Source organism: Mirounga angustirostris, unplaced genomic scaffold (genome assembly GCF_029215605.1).
Source record: "Mirounga angustirostris isolate CCGP_5_RB_7025 unplaced genomic scaffold, mMirAng1.0.hap1 SCAF_5, whole genome shotgun sequence".
NCBI lineage: Eukaryota > Metazoa > Chordata > Mammalia > Carnivora > Phocidae > Mirounga > Mirounga angustirostris.
Window position 1 is genome coordinate 76908481 of NW_026991713.1, and position 14783 is coordinate 76923263.

The 14783-nt window shown below is 40.9% G+C and overlaps 1 protein-coding gene across 4 annotated transcripts in view; it reads left to right on the forward strand.

Annotated features, from left to right (window-relative positions):
- The window catches only part of TMTC1 (transmembrane O-mannosyltransferase targeting cadherins 1), a 267202-nt gene that overhangs the window by 225170 nt on the left and 27249 nt on the right, over positions 1 to 14783 (forward strand). For all 4 annotated transcript variants that reach the window (XM_064591454.1, XM_064591452.1, XM_064591453.1 and 1 more), the window contains one exon: positions 5565 to 5673. In XM_064591454.1, the coding sequence (XP_064447524.1) occupies positions 5565 to 5673 (109 nt within the window). The remainder of the gene's footprint in view (positions 1 to 5564; positions 5674 to 14783) is intronic.

Consider the following 14783-nt stretch of genomic DNA (forward strand, 5'->3'; position numbering starts at 1 on the left):
ATTTATTTATTTGAGACAGAGAGAATGAGAGACAGAGAGCATGAGAGGGAGGAGGGTCAGAGGGAGAAGCAGACTCCCTGCCGAGCATGGAGCCCGATGCGGGACTCGATCCCGGGACTCCAGGATCATGACCTGAGCCGAAGGCAGTCACTTAACCAACTGAGCCACCCAGGCGCCCTATTTTTCTCCCTTTTGAAATGACCTGTCAATTTAGTGTAAATGGCTAACAGAATAGTCTTCTATAGATGGGGCTTACGTTAAAAATGGGCTTCTGATTTTCCCAAATTGCTTATGATAGATCCAAAATGAATGTGTTGGGAAGTTTTAATACTGTCTAATGCTGGCCCAGGGGTGATTTATACTGTCAGAGCATAGTAATTCCCGTTATTAAGAAATTTTATAATGTCTATTTGAAATTTTCTGCCCTTTTTTTTTTTTTAATATCTTTTCACATGGAGATAATTGCCTAAATCTTTCTTTTCTAAGAAGCTTTCCTGGCTTTACTTAAGAAAAGGTTCAAAATTGCTCCTGATTCTTTCTTGCCCAAATATTCACCTTTAGCAATCACCCCTAAAAATGCAGACCCTCTCCCTTATGCGGTTCTGACATCAGCTGAGTGGATTCTGAACTATCAGTCTGCCATTTTGGCTTTGTCGGCTGGGTGTTTGCTGTAGAACGAGGTTTCCAGGGGTAATGACTTGTTTGTTAGGGGTGTGATTTTACACTTGGTGCAACGTATTCATTTGTGTATTTAATGATGATTTAAATTGTATTAAAAATCTAGGGCACCTGGGTGGCTCAGTCGGTTAAGCATCTGCCTTCAGCTCAGGTCATGATCCCAGGGTCCTGGGATCGAGCCCCACGTCAGGCTTCATGCTCAGTGGGGAGTCTACTTGTCCCTCTTTCTCTCCCTCTGCCCCTCCCCCCTGCTCATGTTCTCTCTCTGTCAAATAAATAAAATCTTTTTAAAAAAATCATTATGGTGGGGCGCCTGGGTGGCTCAGATCGTTAAGCATCTGCCTTCGGCTCAGGTCATGATCCCAGGGTCCTGGGATCGAGCCCCACACTGGGCTCCTGGCTCAGCAAGGAACCTGCTTCTCCTTCTCCCTCTGCCTCTCTCCCTGCTCATGCTTTCTCTCTCTCTCTCTCTCTGTATCTCCCTTAGCTCTCCAAATCTGTTTATTTTTATTCGGGTGTTGGTTGCCAGTATTGTCTAAATCTTAAAAATGGCAGTAATTATGCCTAATCCATTATACTTAAAGAGAATTAAAATAAAGAATGCCCAAGAATCACTTACTGTGTCCTTAGCAGAGAGTAAGTGTCCAACAAACAGCTACTGGGAAATGGGAAGCGTCGACGCTTGCTTGCACGGCCCCTCACGGGTGGAGGGACACGCCCCCTCCGCGAAGCAGGGGCAGGGGCAGGGGCCCCTCTGTGCTGCCGGGCCTTGGAGAAGAAAAGTGAGCTGGAGCCCAGATACTCTGGAATGTTGAGCTGAAGAACAAAGGGCAGCTGCCCCTTTGGAGGCCAGAACAGGGCTTCTGGACGGCGATTCCTCTGCCGTCTTTTTTCCTTACAGAGATACAGGAAGAAAACCAACATATAAGAAAGGCAGCATATCTCTGTTTTCCACTTTTGTTATGTGTTTAGGAGGTCTGATGAGGGATCATGCTTTGAGCTGGTGAGTCGGCACAGAGAGGAGGGGAAAGCCTTCTGTGAAGCGGCTTGGCATGGATGCCCGGCCGAGAGGCACAAGACCTCTGTGATGCCAGCCTTCTTACGTGGACCAGGGCAAATCACCGAGGTCCTCGGAGTCTCATTTACCCCCGCTGTAAATCGAGGAGGATGAATTATACTCATAATTCTCAATTCTGAATGGCTGTCATATTCGCATGGAGAATTTCCTATTATGAGGTCCGGCCTGGGAACACCAAGGTCTTTTTAAAAGCACCTGAAGTGATTTTAAGGTACACTGAGGGTAGACGTGCTCGCTTCGGCAGCACATATACTAAAAAAAAGGTACACTGAGGGTAAAAAAGCAGTGGGATCTGTGATCTCTTAGGTTCTGTAAGATAAGTGCCAAAGGCCACGCAGCCTGGCTGGACCCATGGGTACCTGGTCATGTTTGGAATGTTGCTCAGAACCAATTTATGGAAGGTTTTAAACAGTCTATCTGTATGCAGCCGGGCCTTAATGAAGATTTTTATATAAAAGACCGTGTTGAAGGCAGTGCTCTAGAAAAAATGTATCTGTCAGTTGTCTGCATGTAGTAAGAGAAGACAGAGGGAACTAGAAACAAATTGGGAACGAAGATGTGAGCAAGCAAAACTGAGCAAGGGGCAGTCTAGTCGAGAGAATTGCAGGAATATTGCTGCCAATTTTTAATTGATATGAGAAAATTAGTAGAGAAACATGGGCTGTAATGTGGATATGAAAAGGGATGCCTCTGAAACCAGAATCAGGTTGAAATGAAGTTCAATGCTCATGTGGTAATCACAGTACTATATGACCAAAGAAGGTCCTGTGGAGATGAATTATCTGCTCTAAGTTATTATGCCAAAACTGCACTTATTTCATAAGCTCCCACCAAAGGCTGAGCAAAGGAGACACGACAGAGGAACTGTCTCTTCCCACGATTTCTCTCCCTTTCAGAAACAACAACAAAATTACTGCTTATGAGTTTCTCGGGCTTTTGTAAAAAAACGTTTTAAAATATGTGTTAAGGTGGCATGTGCCTGATACCTGTTGGTGTCTAATGACTCTCGAAGGCTCCCAGGGAAAAGCAGAATCATCCAAGAGTGCAGAAACAAGAGGAAATGTCTTGTCTTTGCATTTTGCAATACTCCTATACTAACCAAAATTACATGGTGAGCTATTTTTCTGAAAATATGTCCATCCCTCAAGAGATTAATAGAGATAGAGTTTTTCATAAAGAATTAAGTTCCCTGTGAATAACTTTGTTGCTAACTCTTCCACTGTGTCCTATGAATGTTAATAGATAGCCTCAAGTGTTTAGATTCCTAGACTGCATTAAGTGGTAATTAATCTCACTGAATTCATATATAAAAGGTTTAAGTTGCCATTCTAACTGATGTGAGCCTTGACAAATGAAAATCACTAAATCCTTTCTATCAAATTGTTGTGGGGTTTTTTTCCTGCTGATTTTGAAGAACATCCAAGCTCACGTTATATCCTGAGGGAATTAATCTTCAGCCTTAATTTCCTAAGTCCAAATCTTCTTGTGGATTTTGGGAGGATTTCCAAATTAACGTTAATAAAGATTTATGAGGGGCGCCTGGGTGGCGCAGTTGGTTAAGCGTCTGACTCTTGGTTTCAGCTCGGGTTATGGTCTGAGGGTCATGAGGTTGAGCCCGCTGCGTTGGGAGACTCTCTCTCCCTCTCCTGCCCCTCCCCCTCCAAAATAAATAAATCTTAAAAAAACAAAATATTTATGAAATCCTTGGAGGAAGAATTCTGCTAACCATGAAATCAATAGTCAAATTACCTGGATTAAAAAAAATAAGCTTTCATTTACATGTGCCCATGGAGGAAGTATTTCAAGGTGTATTTTAGATTAGAAACCCAGGAGTATGTGAACATAGTGGACTTCTGTAGAGTCTTACAGACACTCTTTAAATGTTTGTTGACTAAATGAATGAATCAGTAAAAAAAAAAAAAAAAAAAAAAAAAAAGCATCACTAAGAGAGCTGTGATGCACATTTCTTAGAACCCTGCAACTTTCAAGCCACATCCCAAAAATAATCCAGTGAAGCACACAGGTGTTATGCCTTGCTCTCAAGGGCTGGACTGTGTGTCAAGAGGAGCCCAGTAGGAGTGAGCTCACCCCCAGTAAGAAGAGGGTAGCGTGGACAGCCACCTCCCTTAAGAAATAGCTAAGACGTAGTAGACCAATGATAGATGTTGGCTAAATTGAACCGTTGAATGCAAGGTCTGTGCTGGAAACATGACTTTTTTGTTTTCAAGGTCTATGATAGAAGACTCTTTTCCAGGTAAAATTGCCTTACATCATGCTGCTTCTAGCACCTGGAACTCAAACTCATGGAGTCAATATTAGTTTTCCCTCTCCAGATCTTCCTCATACAGAGACCGAAGCCGTGGGGGCTTTGCAGCAGGAGCTACACTGAGCTGCCTTGGCTAATTTATGGAACAATTCTGCTGAGATCTCAGTGTGTGAACAAATTACCGGAGAATCTTTTTAAAATGTAGGGTTCGATTCAGGAGGTCTGGATGGGGCTGGAGGCCCTGCATTTCTAACAAGTTCCTGGTGAGGTTGATGATACTGGTCCATGCATCACACTGAGCAGCAAGGTTATAACAGGTGGGTTTCTAAGTAGTTAGAAGAAGCAGATATGGTGTGATGGAGGAGCACTGGCTCTCGACCCAGAAGACTGGTTATATCAACCTGATGAGTCACTCAGCTTTTCTGAATCCAAATTTTCTCATTAGAAAAATGAATATTAGAGGCAATGAACACCTGCTGCATGGGATTGTTGTGAAAATTAATACTGTTATGTGAAAATTTACCAGAGCATAAGGTACATTGCTGAATAAATGATCATTGACCCTAAATAGTGAAAACAGAAGCACCCAATCCTATATTGGTACCCAGTAAAGGTGGGGGGACCCTTAGGCTGTGCGCTCTCTATAGTTCAGGGATTCTGGTTTTTCATTCCACTAATTTATGGAGCAATTTTTTACCAATTACAATATCTAGCACTTAGCAAGTGGTCGGTGTTTGTGAAATTGTATTAGTAGCAAAATTGGTCACTGCCAGTGTATATTTTTGGCTTCAAAAATATTGATACATCAAGATAATGACCTAGTGCTTCCCCCATGGCACTAGCAGGAAAGAGAACTGCCACCCAAGATATTGGTAATAACTTTGGGGCCTTGAGTCCTCTCTGAACCCGAAATAATCACCTTCAGGAGAAGACTAAAATGAAGAAAACAGAACCAGCCCAGATTTTCAATAAAAATACGATGATAAAATTGCCAATCATTCTTTGCCAGCCAGTAGTCACAGTATTTCCTAACTTCACATATTATGTATAAATGGATGCCTCTTAGATATAAAAGCCAAGGTTAACGTGAGCAGTTTGGCTGGCTTGTCCCTGAGAGGTGGCTCAGCCACTGTTAGGAACCCAGCCTATGGGGGTCCAACTAGTACTCCAGGGGTTCAGCTCATCTTCCACATCATTGTAAACCAGCTCCCACGGATGCCTCCACAATTGCTCCTCTGAGTGTCAAGGTTTCTGGTTAACAAACTTCTAAAATACTAAAGAAAGCTCTCAAGAAAGTGCATAGCAGGAAAGAGAAGGTAGAAAAATCAGTGAATAAACTGCAGCATCATTAAATCTCTTTCCACTGAGAATTCAGAGACAGAAACTGTTGGCACCTTGAGACAATCTAGTGTAATTCATTTGCAGTGAAATCCAGAGGGAATCAGATTATCTTTGCTAAAAGAAATGAGATTTCAACGTCAATCAGAGGATTTAAACAAGGTGTTATTAAAAGATGTTTTTTTCCCTCTTTATAATCTCTAGGTCCCAGGAGAAAAAAGAAGAGGCTATCTCCTTACTGAAGGACTCCATTAAATATGGTCCCGAGTTTGCAGATGCATATTCTAGCTTAGCTTCATTGTTGGCTGAGCAGGTAATTGTGTCCTTTGAACTTCACAGATTTTTAAAAATTTTTACTATTGAATGTATGTATTAATATTATCCAGATTTTGGTACTGATGGTTCAATTTGTAGATTCATATTGGACAACCAATCTCTATGTCAGTTTCCTTCTTGCCAGAAATTACAAGCGTAGCTTTCTTACTCCAATACTCCCGGTGTAGTGAAGGTAGCCGTTAGACAAAGATGGTCCATTAGAGGTCACTGATGTATTCTGTGTCACTTTGAGATGGAATCTGTCAAGAACAATACGCAAGGGACACCTGGGTGGCTCAGTCAGTTAAGCATCTGCCTTTGGCTCAGGTCATGATCTCAGGGTCCTGGGATCGAGCCCCACATCGGGCTCTCTGCCCAGTAGGGAGTCTGCTTCTCCCTGTCACACTCCCTCTGTGCTCTCTTTCTCAAATAAATAAAATCTTTTTAAAAATATTAAAAAATGTTTAAATTAAAATAAATGAAAGAACAATACACAATATTTGCTAATTTTATTGCTATTTACTTATTTTTTTTCTGGGGAATTGGTGATGGAGTCAGATCTCCAAACTCATTATGCAACCAATTATTGATAATCTTTTTTTATTTTTAAAGATTTTATTTATTTATTTGACAGAGAGAGAAAGATAGTGAGAGAGGGAACACAAGCAAGGGGAGTGGGAGAGGGAGAAGCAGGCTTCCGGCTGAGCAGGGAGCCCGATACAGGGCTCGATCCCAGGACCCTGGGATCATGACCTGAGCCAAAGACAGACGCTTAACGAGTGAGCCACCAGGAGCCCCCAATTATTGATAATCTTAATAGATCCTGTGTCTCAGTACCTGTTAAAAGATCACATGAGTCTTATAGAACAGGCTCCGAAGAGACAACATTTCTCATGGCATAAAGGGATATTTTTATTCCACTCCTTCTCTTCACTTGTGTCTAAATGATTGGATACTATTCTTCAGCATTCTGGATGCATGTCCCCTGCTCAGGGGAAACAAACATAAATTGTCTTTTCTAAATTGATGATACTGTTTTATTGACACACATAAGTGCCTTCAGTAGACAGTGGATTCTGCTATCACACAATTGCCAGATTGTCTTTTAAAATCAAAGTCAACACCTTCGAAAGGTGCCCTGTAGCATTCCATTGGCTTAAATGTCATGAATGATTTGATCTGCATGTCAGTTACATAAAGGTGCGATTTGCATTCAAAAAACTTTGGAGGTTTCACCAGGAAGCCAATTTAGAACTTTCTGTGGATATTTAAGTGTCAGAAATTATAAGCTTAGTTTTCATGCTCTAATATTCTCCATATAGTGTAGTTGGGCTTTAGACAAGAGCCCATGCCTGTGGTGGGTGATTTCAGGGCAAGTTTTAGCACAGTAGGTAAGCTGACGGAAGGATGGTCGTGTTCTACGGTATACACTGGCAATCCTCAACTACCTTTGGCTTGTGTTGAAACAGACACAATAGGAGATTCCTGAAGCAAAGATGGACTCTGCCATTGTTCCTTTTTCTCACCTTATCCTGTCCCGTTCATTTTCATAAGACCTTTCCCCTGCCTCTGCCTGGCTGGGTGTCGTGCCATTACTCAGACATGCCAAGCATGCTTCTCTCTTGGGGCCTTTGCACTAACTGTTCCCTTTGCCTGCAGCACTTTTCTCCACGTCTTAGAGTATCCTTCCTCCTATCATGCTGGTTTCTGCACAAACATTACCCTATCGGAGGGCTTGTCTGTGATTACCCTTTCTAACTACCAACCTCACGCTGCCCATCATGTTCTCTGTCACCTTGTCCTGCCTTATTTTTCCCAATAGCATTTATCATCATCTAACATATGTTTTTTGTTTTTTTTTTTTAAGATTTTATTTATTTATTTGAGAGAGAGCATGAGCTGGGCGTGGGGGGTGGTGTGTAGAGGGAGAAGCAGACTCATTGCTGAGCAGGGAACCTGATGTGGGACTCGATCCCAGGACTCCGGGATCATGACCTGAGCCGAAGGCAGACGCTTAAATGACTGAACCACCAAGGCACCCCTAACATATGTTTGTCTGTGATCCTTCTCCCACCACTAGAATATTTAACTCACGAGCATGACCATCCCTTGTATTCATGGCTATATTCCCAAGTCTGTCACATTGTATGCAATCAATAAATTTTGAGTGAATAAATGAATCCATATGAACTGAAGAATATATAGTCCCTCCAATCCAGTACATAGTCTAAATTTTCCTCTTCTGTTATGGGAGGACCAAGCATGTGGGCCACACTGTTTTGTAAATGGTCATACCTAAATGTGATGTGTTTGTCCTACACTGAGTGGTAGTATGAGGACCACCATGTGAAATTACTCTTCATAACTATAAACTCAGGGGTGGGGTTGAGGACAGCACCTACTGCATCATTCAGTGGCTTCTTTATGAGGACTCAGGAGAAATTTCTCTCATCTCAGTATTAGCAAATGCTCCGCTTCTCCTGAATTGCAAGCTTTTTGCCTTATTTTTAATCTAATGCAGGAAAAATCTTGTAAATGCTGAAAAGGGTCAACTCTATTTCCATCCCTCTGGCCCCCACCTCTGACTAACAGCCATCTGGACTGTATAGTCTGCTTTTTTGTGGGTGCTGCTTTTATTCCTGGGCTTATCATTTTCCTTAGTTTATTTCCAATTTTTAAAGCTACCTCAATTTCTTTGTGGAATAATGAGGTATAAGTAAGCAAATACAGTTAACCCTTGAACAATGTGGGGGGTAGGGGTGCTGACCATCTGTGCAGTCAAAAGTCCACATATGGACTCCCCCAAAACGTAACTAACAGCCTACTGTTGACTGGATGCCTTACCGATAACATAAACAGTTGATTAGCATATATTTTGTGTATTATATGTATTATATACTGTATTCTCACAATCAAGGAAGCTAGAGAAAGAAGATGTTATTGAGAAAATATATTTACAGTGCTGCACTGTGCTTATTGAAAAAAAGCCTATGTATAAGTGGACCTGCACAGTTCAAACCCACGTTGTTCAAGGGTCAGCTGTAAATAAAGCATTGCATTCATTGTTCCCAGCTCCTATCTTTTTTCCCAGTTCACCAGGACAGATAATAACCATTTAATGCTCTTCTTGATGAAAATTGCCCTTACGCTAAGTGACAGTATCACTCACCTAACACGAGTGATAACATAATATGTTGTTTTGCGGAGCTCTTTACAGATGTGAGTAGAATGTGTATCTATTCACACAGTTCCATCTTCCTAAAATGCCGTCTTTTCTTTCTCCCCTTACAAATCCTCCCCAGTTTGCAAGATCCAGTTCAACTCCCATTTCCTCCCCTGACATTTCTCCACCTCCCCTTCTCATAGGAATCATGTTTCCTCAGAGCTCCTGCAATATTTATGGGAACACACATCAACATGCAAAATAGTCACATATATTTATTTCTTGAATTAAGATCTGAAACTACAACTCAAACAATTTTTCAGGTTCGTTTTCTTCACAAGACTGTAAGTTTCTTTAAGAAAAGTAGTGTCTTGGGGCACCTGGGTGGCTCAGTCGGTTAAGCAGCTGCCTTCGGCTCAGGTCATGATCCCGGGGTCCTGGGATCAAGCCCCGCATCGGGCTCCCTGCTCAGCGGGGAGCCTGCTTCTCCCTCTCCCTCTGCCTGCCTCTCTGCCTACTTGTTTTCTCTCTCTATCTCTCTGTCAAATAAATGGATAAAATCTTAAAAAAAAAAAAAAGAATTAAAAAAAAGAAAAGTAGTGTCTTCTTTCTATGCCCATTTCTTTTCTAGGGCTTAGGACAGTTCACTGTATGACACAGACATTTATACAGCATGCCTGGCTTTGATTTGCTTTGGGACTCGGGTACTCTGTAGTGTGATATTAAGAGCATTTGACAGGGAGCTAGGAGACCTGGTTCTAGACCTTCCTCCATAGTTAACCAACTGCCCAGACTTGAGTAAGGAGTACTTTACCTCTTTGGGCCTCAGTTTCCAAATTTGAAGATTGATAAATATTCTAAATGATCTTTACTGCCTCTATGGTGCTAACATTTTAAGAGTGTCTGAAATTATCTTCTTTCATGCCAACTAAGTGCTATTGAACTGGTTTTTACCATTTTTTTAATGCAAGTGTAATTAACATACACTGTTATATTAGCTTTGGAGAGCAATTGAACAGTTCCGTACATTACTCAGTGCTCATCAGTATACATGCCCTTAGTGCTTACGAATATTTCAATGAATGCTATAAGGTTCCACTGTAATTAGTGTAATTAGTGTTTCTGTACAAATAAAGCATTAACATGTTAATACTGTGAAAAGTGAATAGCCTTCATCAATGTCTGGTCTTCAGTTGTGTTTTCTTTCAAATTAATGAGCTCCAAGTTGACGAAAAGTTACTGCTCTAAAGATGATTAAGATGTTCTGTGATCTTGAAATGTATTTCAGTCCATTCTGCAGTATCTTGCTATTAATACATTTTATAGAAAGTGGAAGTTTAAAAATGACAACATATATATGTTTTCCTCTGTCATGTTTAAGATATGTTAGATGCCTTATTTAAAATCAGTTGTGTGATATATTTAATTTTCGTGAACCACAGTGGTAGATTGGAGTAAAGTTATGGCATGTCACATGGTTGAAGTTATGAACAATTTTTAAGAAGAACAAAGAATGACTACGATCATGATCTTTCCTCCCATGCAAGGGTCATATATATATATATATTTTTTTGGCCAGGCTTTCCCGCTCTAGGTTTGAATGTAAAATGCTATGAGATCTAAGAATGTGAATGAAAGATTGAAAGGTTTTCTCCTTTGCTCCTTTGGGCAATTGATTTTTAACATCAAAGAGACAGAACAGCTGTTGGGTATAACTCAAGGTTGCCTTTCCTCTCTGACTTTCAACAGCTCATCTTCATGTTTTGAATTCTTCAATAATAAAATAGTGCTTCAGAGGCACAAGCAAGGCCCAAAGAAACTGGTAGAGAGAAATCCACCCAGCTTAACATCCTTTGGTAGTAAATGGATTCGTTTTTTGGTGGCACGAGCTTATTTTAATAGCTTTTCAGAATTTCAGACTCCCAGAGTATATCAAAGCCATGACTGTAAACCTTTGTCACTCTGTAACACACTTGTGAAACCAGCCCTTCACCTAGCAGGTCATCTTCCAGTGTCACGTGGCCCATGCATCCTGTGGGTGTGGGCCAATCTAATGATAGAAAATTGTGTCCTACACTGAGCTAAAGTCGGTCATCCTATAATTGGCTCCCTTTGAGCTTGGTCTAATGGAGAGCTTGTTGAGCACAGCTGTGTTATCACTTCCCTAATCACCCCTTTTCTAAGCTAACCCCTTTTCTTTCACCTCGTTTCTCTTTTACCCTGATTTCCAGATTCTTTGCTTCTGATCATGTTGCTTTGCATGGCCTCTAGGTGGTCCACTTTCTCTATGACAGTATGGCTCCCCGTATTGAACTGTAGTTCAGCAAGTTCAGGATGGAATAGAAATACTTCCCTGGCTTGACATCCTGGGTGTCTACTAAATGTCGCCCTAAAATGAATGATACTGGTTGTTTGGCATCCACATGATGCACTGGCTCACATTGGAGATACAGTCAACTGAAATCCCTATAAAATGTGAACCTTTGTTAATGCAGGCCTCACTCATTTTGCAGGCATGTTTTTACAACCTGGATGAAAGGATTCATCTTTATCTGTATTTAATTTCAAATTCTTGATGATCAGCCTGAAATTACAGGTGTTCTAGGACTTTTCAGTCCTTTTTTCTGCCATTCTTTATATTAACTAACCTTTCCAGATATTTCACTTGGCAACTTGAATAAGAATAGCTTCTAGTTACTTATTTATGTTTTTGATAAAAAAAAATCTTGCAGAGACCTGTATTGTGTCTGTAGGATCTTCTCTCCAGGTTGACCTCTCTTTTACCCGAAACTCTTTAGGTACAGTTATTTAATTTTTGATTCATTTATCAAATCATACTATCATCTAGCTCACCTCATCTTATCTATGAGGTTGTTGTGAGGCGCTTTGTCAGAAACCTGCTGAAATCCTTCCCCTGATTGGAGGATGTGATTCTATTAGAAAACAACAACAATGGGGTGCCTGGGTGGCTCAGTCGGTTAAGCGTCTGCCTTCGGTTCAGGTCATGATTCTGGGGTCTTGGGATGGAGTCCTACATCAGGCTCCCTGCTCAGCAGGGAGTCTGCTTCTCCCTCTGCCTCTGCCCCTTCCCCCTGCTTGTGCTCGCTCTCTCCCTCTCTCTGACAAATAAATAAATAAAATCTAAGAAAAAAAAAAACAAACCACCACCAACAGCAACAGGGTTCAATTGCTATGCCTTGTTCTTCCTGTAAGCATACTGCTGTCTGTTGACACCATTTCCCATCCTCACTGCCAGTGAAACTACGAGTGTAGTAATCCCTTCTAGGATTTGCCTGGGACTAACATTTTGTTCATCGCTCTGTTGGAACCCAGAGGTAAAAAGTAATTCTGTTGGGGCACAGTAGAGAATTTGAGGAGGGGAAATTTAAAAAATGAGTTAAGTTGAAAAGGCATTACATGAGAGCCTTTTGAGGCCCGCCGTGGAGCCCCAATTTGAAATTGATAGATAATAAGAAGCAAAGGCAAGTGTCGAAGGCAAGGGTTTCAAAACCTGGGAGGGAGAAAATCACATGGAGTATTTTGAGGTGACTTTTAAACGCATTCTGGCGTGAGTAGTGGAGAGCCTCCTTTCTGGAACAAAGTGTGGGAATGGACAGACCTTATTGTGGAAAAAGAATCCCTTTGTATTTAGGAACTGTTTGTATGTGAAGGCTGAAGGGAAAAGAAAATAGAAAATTAAAAATTCCAGGGCTGAGCACCTAACAGTGAGAAGACACATGGCCACAGAATGGCATGGGGAAGCCAAGGAGGAGGGAGATTTTAGGAAGGGAGGAAATGAGTTCGGCTTCCACATTCCTTTTCAATTACACAAGTAATATGAAAATGTAAATGAAAAGTATGGAAAAGTCAGAGAAGATAAAATATACCTTTCATTAATAATATAATATCTGGAAACAACAAATACTATTTTTTAATATCCTGCAAGTCTTTCAATGTACTTATTTTGTTTTCATACTTACATTCACATGTAATTTGTATCCTATTCTTTTCACTTGCTATTAAATTATACATATTATACATGATTCATAGACAGCCATCATAAATATTATTTTAATAGCTACTTACTAGTTATCAAAATTATACACTGTAATTTATATAATAATACCCCAACTTTTGGTAATTTGGGTTCATGTGTGCATGCACGTTTGTGTGTGGGGGGAGCAGTGAACTTATCCTTTCTTATGGCTTTTTTAAAACAATATTTTGAATCATTTCTAATGATAGATTCCTAGAAATAGAATTCCCGTATCAAAAGAGTATCGGCATATTCCACTGAGATACCTTACTAGATTGCTCTTGAGATATATTACTAAATTGCTTTCCCAAAGAGTGGTACCCTTATCCTGCGCTCCCAGCAGTGCACAGCCTTTAAGTGTTAAATGTTAGTAGAACATTTAAGTGGAAATAGCACGTGGACAGATGGCAGTGAGGGAGATTAGGGCTGGGAAGATGGATTTAGGACTTCAAATAAATGAAACCACATTATGAGTAAGTAATTTCTGTGAAGGGAAAATGGAGAATAGTGTGTGGAGAAAAAAAACTTGAATTTTTTAACCTTCTCGTTTTACAGAGAAAAATATGGGGTATACTGAATTAGTTGCTGTGCAAGGTCATACCGATAACTAGTGTCAGGACCAGGACTAGAGCCTGGTTTCTTGACTCCTTGGCACCTGCTATTTCACTGTATGACCCTGATGTCCCGTGGTTGGACTGTGGCAGTGGGCCACAGTCAATGAGGTTGGGTGTGGAAGGAGTGGGAAGGAAGAAGAGAAGTGATAGAGGAAACCCAGGAGGGTGAGTTGTCATAGAAGTGAGATAAATAAAAGAATCCACAAAAAAATTGAGGCCCCTGTCTGTCTACTGCAGCAAAGCAGTCAAGAAAACTGAGAACAGAAAATAAACTCTTAGATTTGAAGTCAAGGTGGTCTCGAGCTTACTATTCTCTTCTGGTTCTCCATACCACGCAGAACTGGCTGTACTCCAGCTTCACAGATAGGACTGTAAACATTTATGAGCCCACCATCATTTTTAAACAGCCTATTCTCATGAGAGATTATATAACTTGCATTACACTAGCAGTAAAGGGAAAAAAAATTAAGACTGCTTATGACGCTGACCCATTGTAAATTATTACTAGCCCCAGGTTGATAGCCTATTGAAAAACTCAACTAGTTAATTTCATAACACTTAAAATACTTTTCTTTAATGTATTTTGAGGTAAGACTTCACCTGATAAAAGAATGAAAAGAAAATTGGAACAATAAAATATAAGTTAGGAGAACAGACCAAGAGTGAAGGGTCCAGAGTCAGCTTCTCTTCTTCTGCCATCTTTTGGGTCAATTCAGCCATGTGCTGAATTGCACTGTGGCCAAACCAACTTGAACTAGACCCTACCTTAAGAATTTATTGATTTAATTATTTGGCACATACTTATTGAACATCTAGGTACCGCTAAACATTAGAGATTGTTGAACTAATAAAGTACAGGCCTTATCCTCATGGAACTTCAAGTCTGGAAGGGAAGGCAGAGCAAAGAATTACAGCCTCCTCCCCAGTATCTAACACAATTGTGACAAATGTGCAAAGAGAAAGTACCAATGAGAATATTATGGGGACGTAGCCTAATGTGGGAAGGGGCACATGGGGAGCAGAGGCAGTGGCCGAAGAGCAACATTTGATCAGCTACCTGAAGAACTTTTAGACATCAACAAGGTAAAAATGAATAGGAAAAGCTTTCCAGCTAGAGGGAATAGACCGAGTGAGGGCTCTGGGGGGAAGAAGAGCGGGATCTCTTCCTCTAATAGAAAATTCATATGCCTGGAAGTGCAGAGAATGAGGCCAAAGATGTGAGAAGAGTTTAGAGATGGGAGAGGGAGGAACTGCAGTTCTCTGCAAATGTGGCTTTCCCCCCCCTTTTTTGGTGG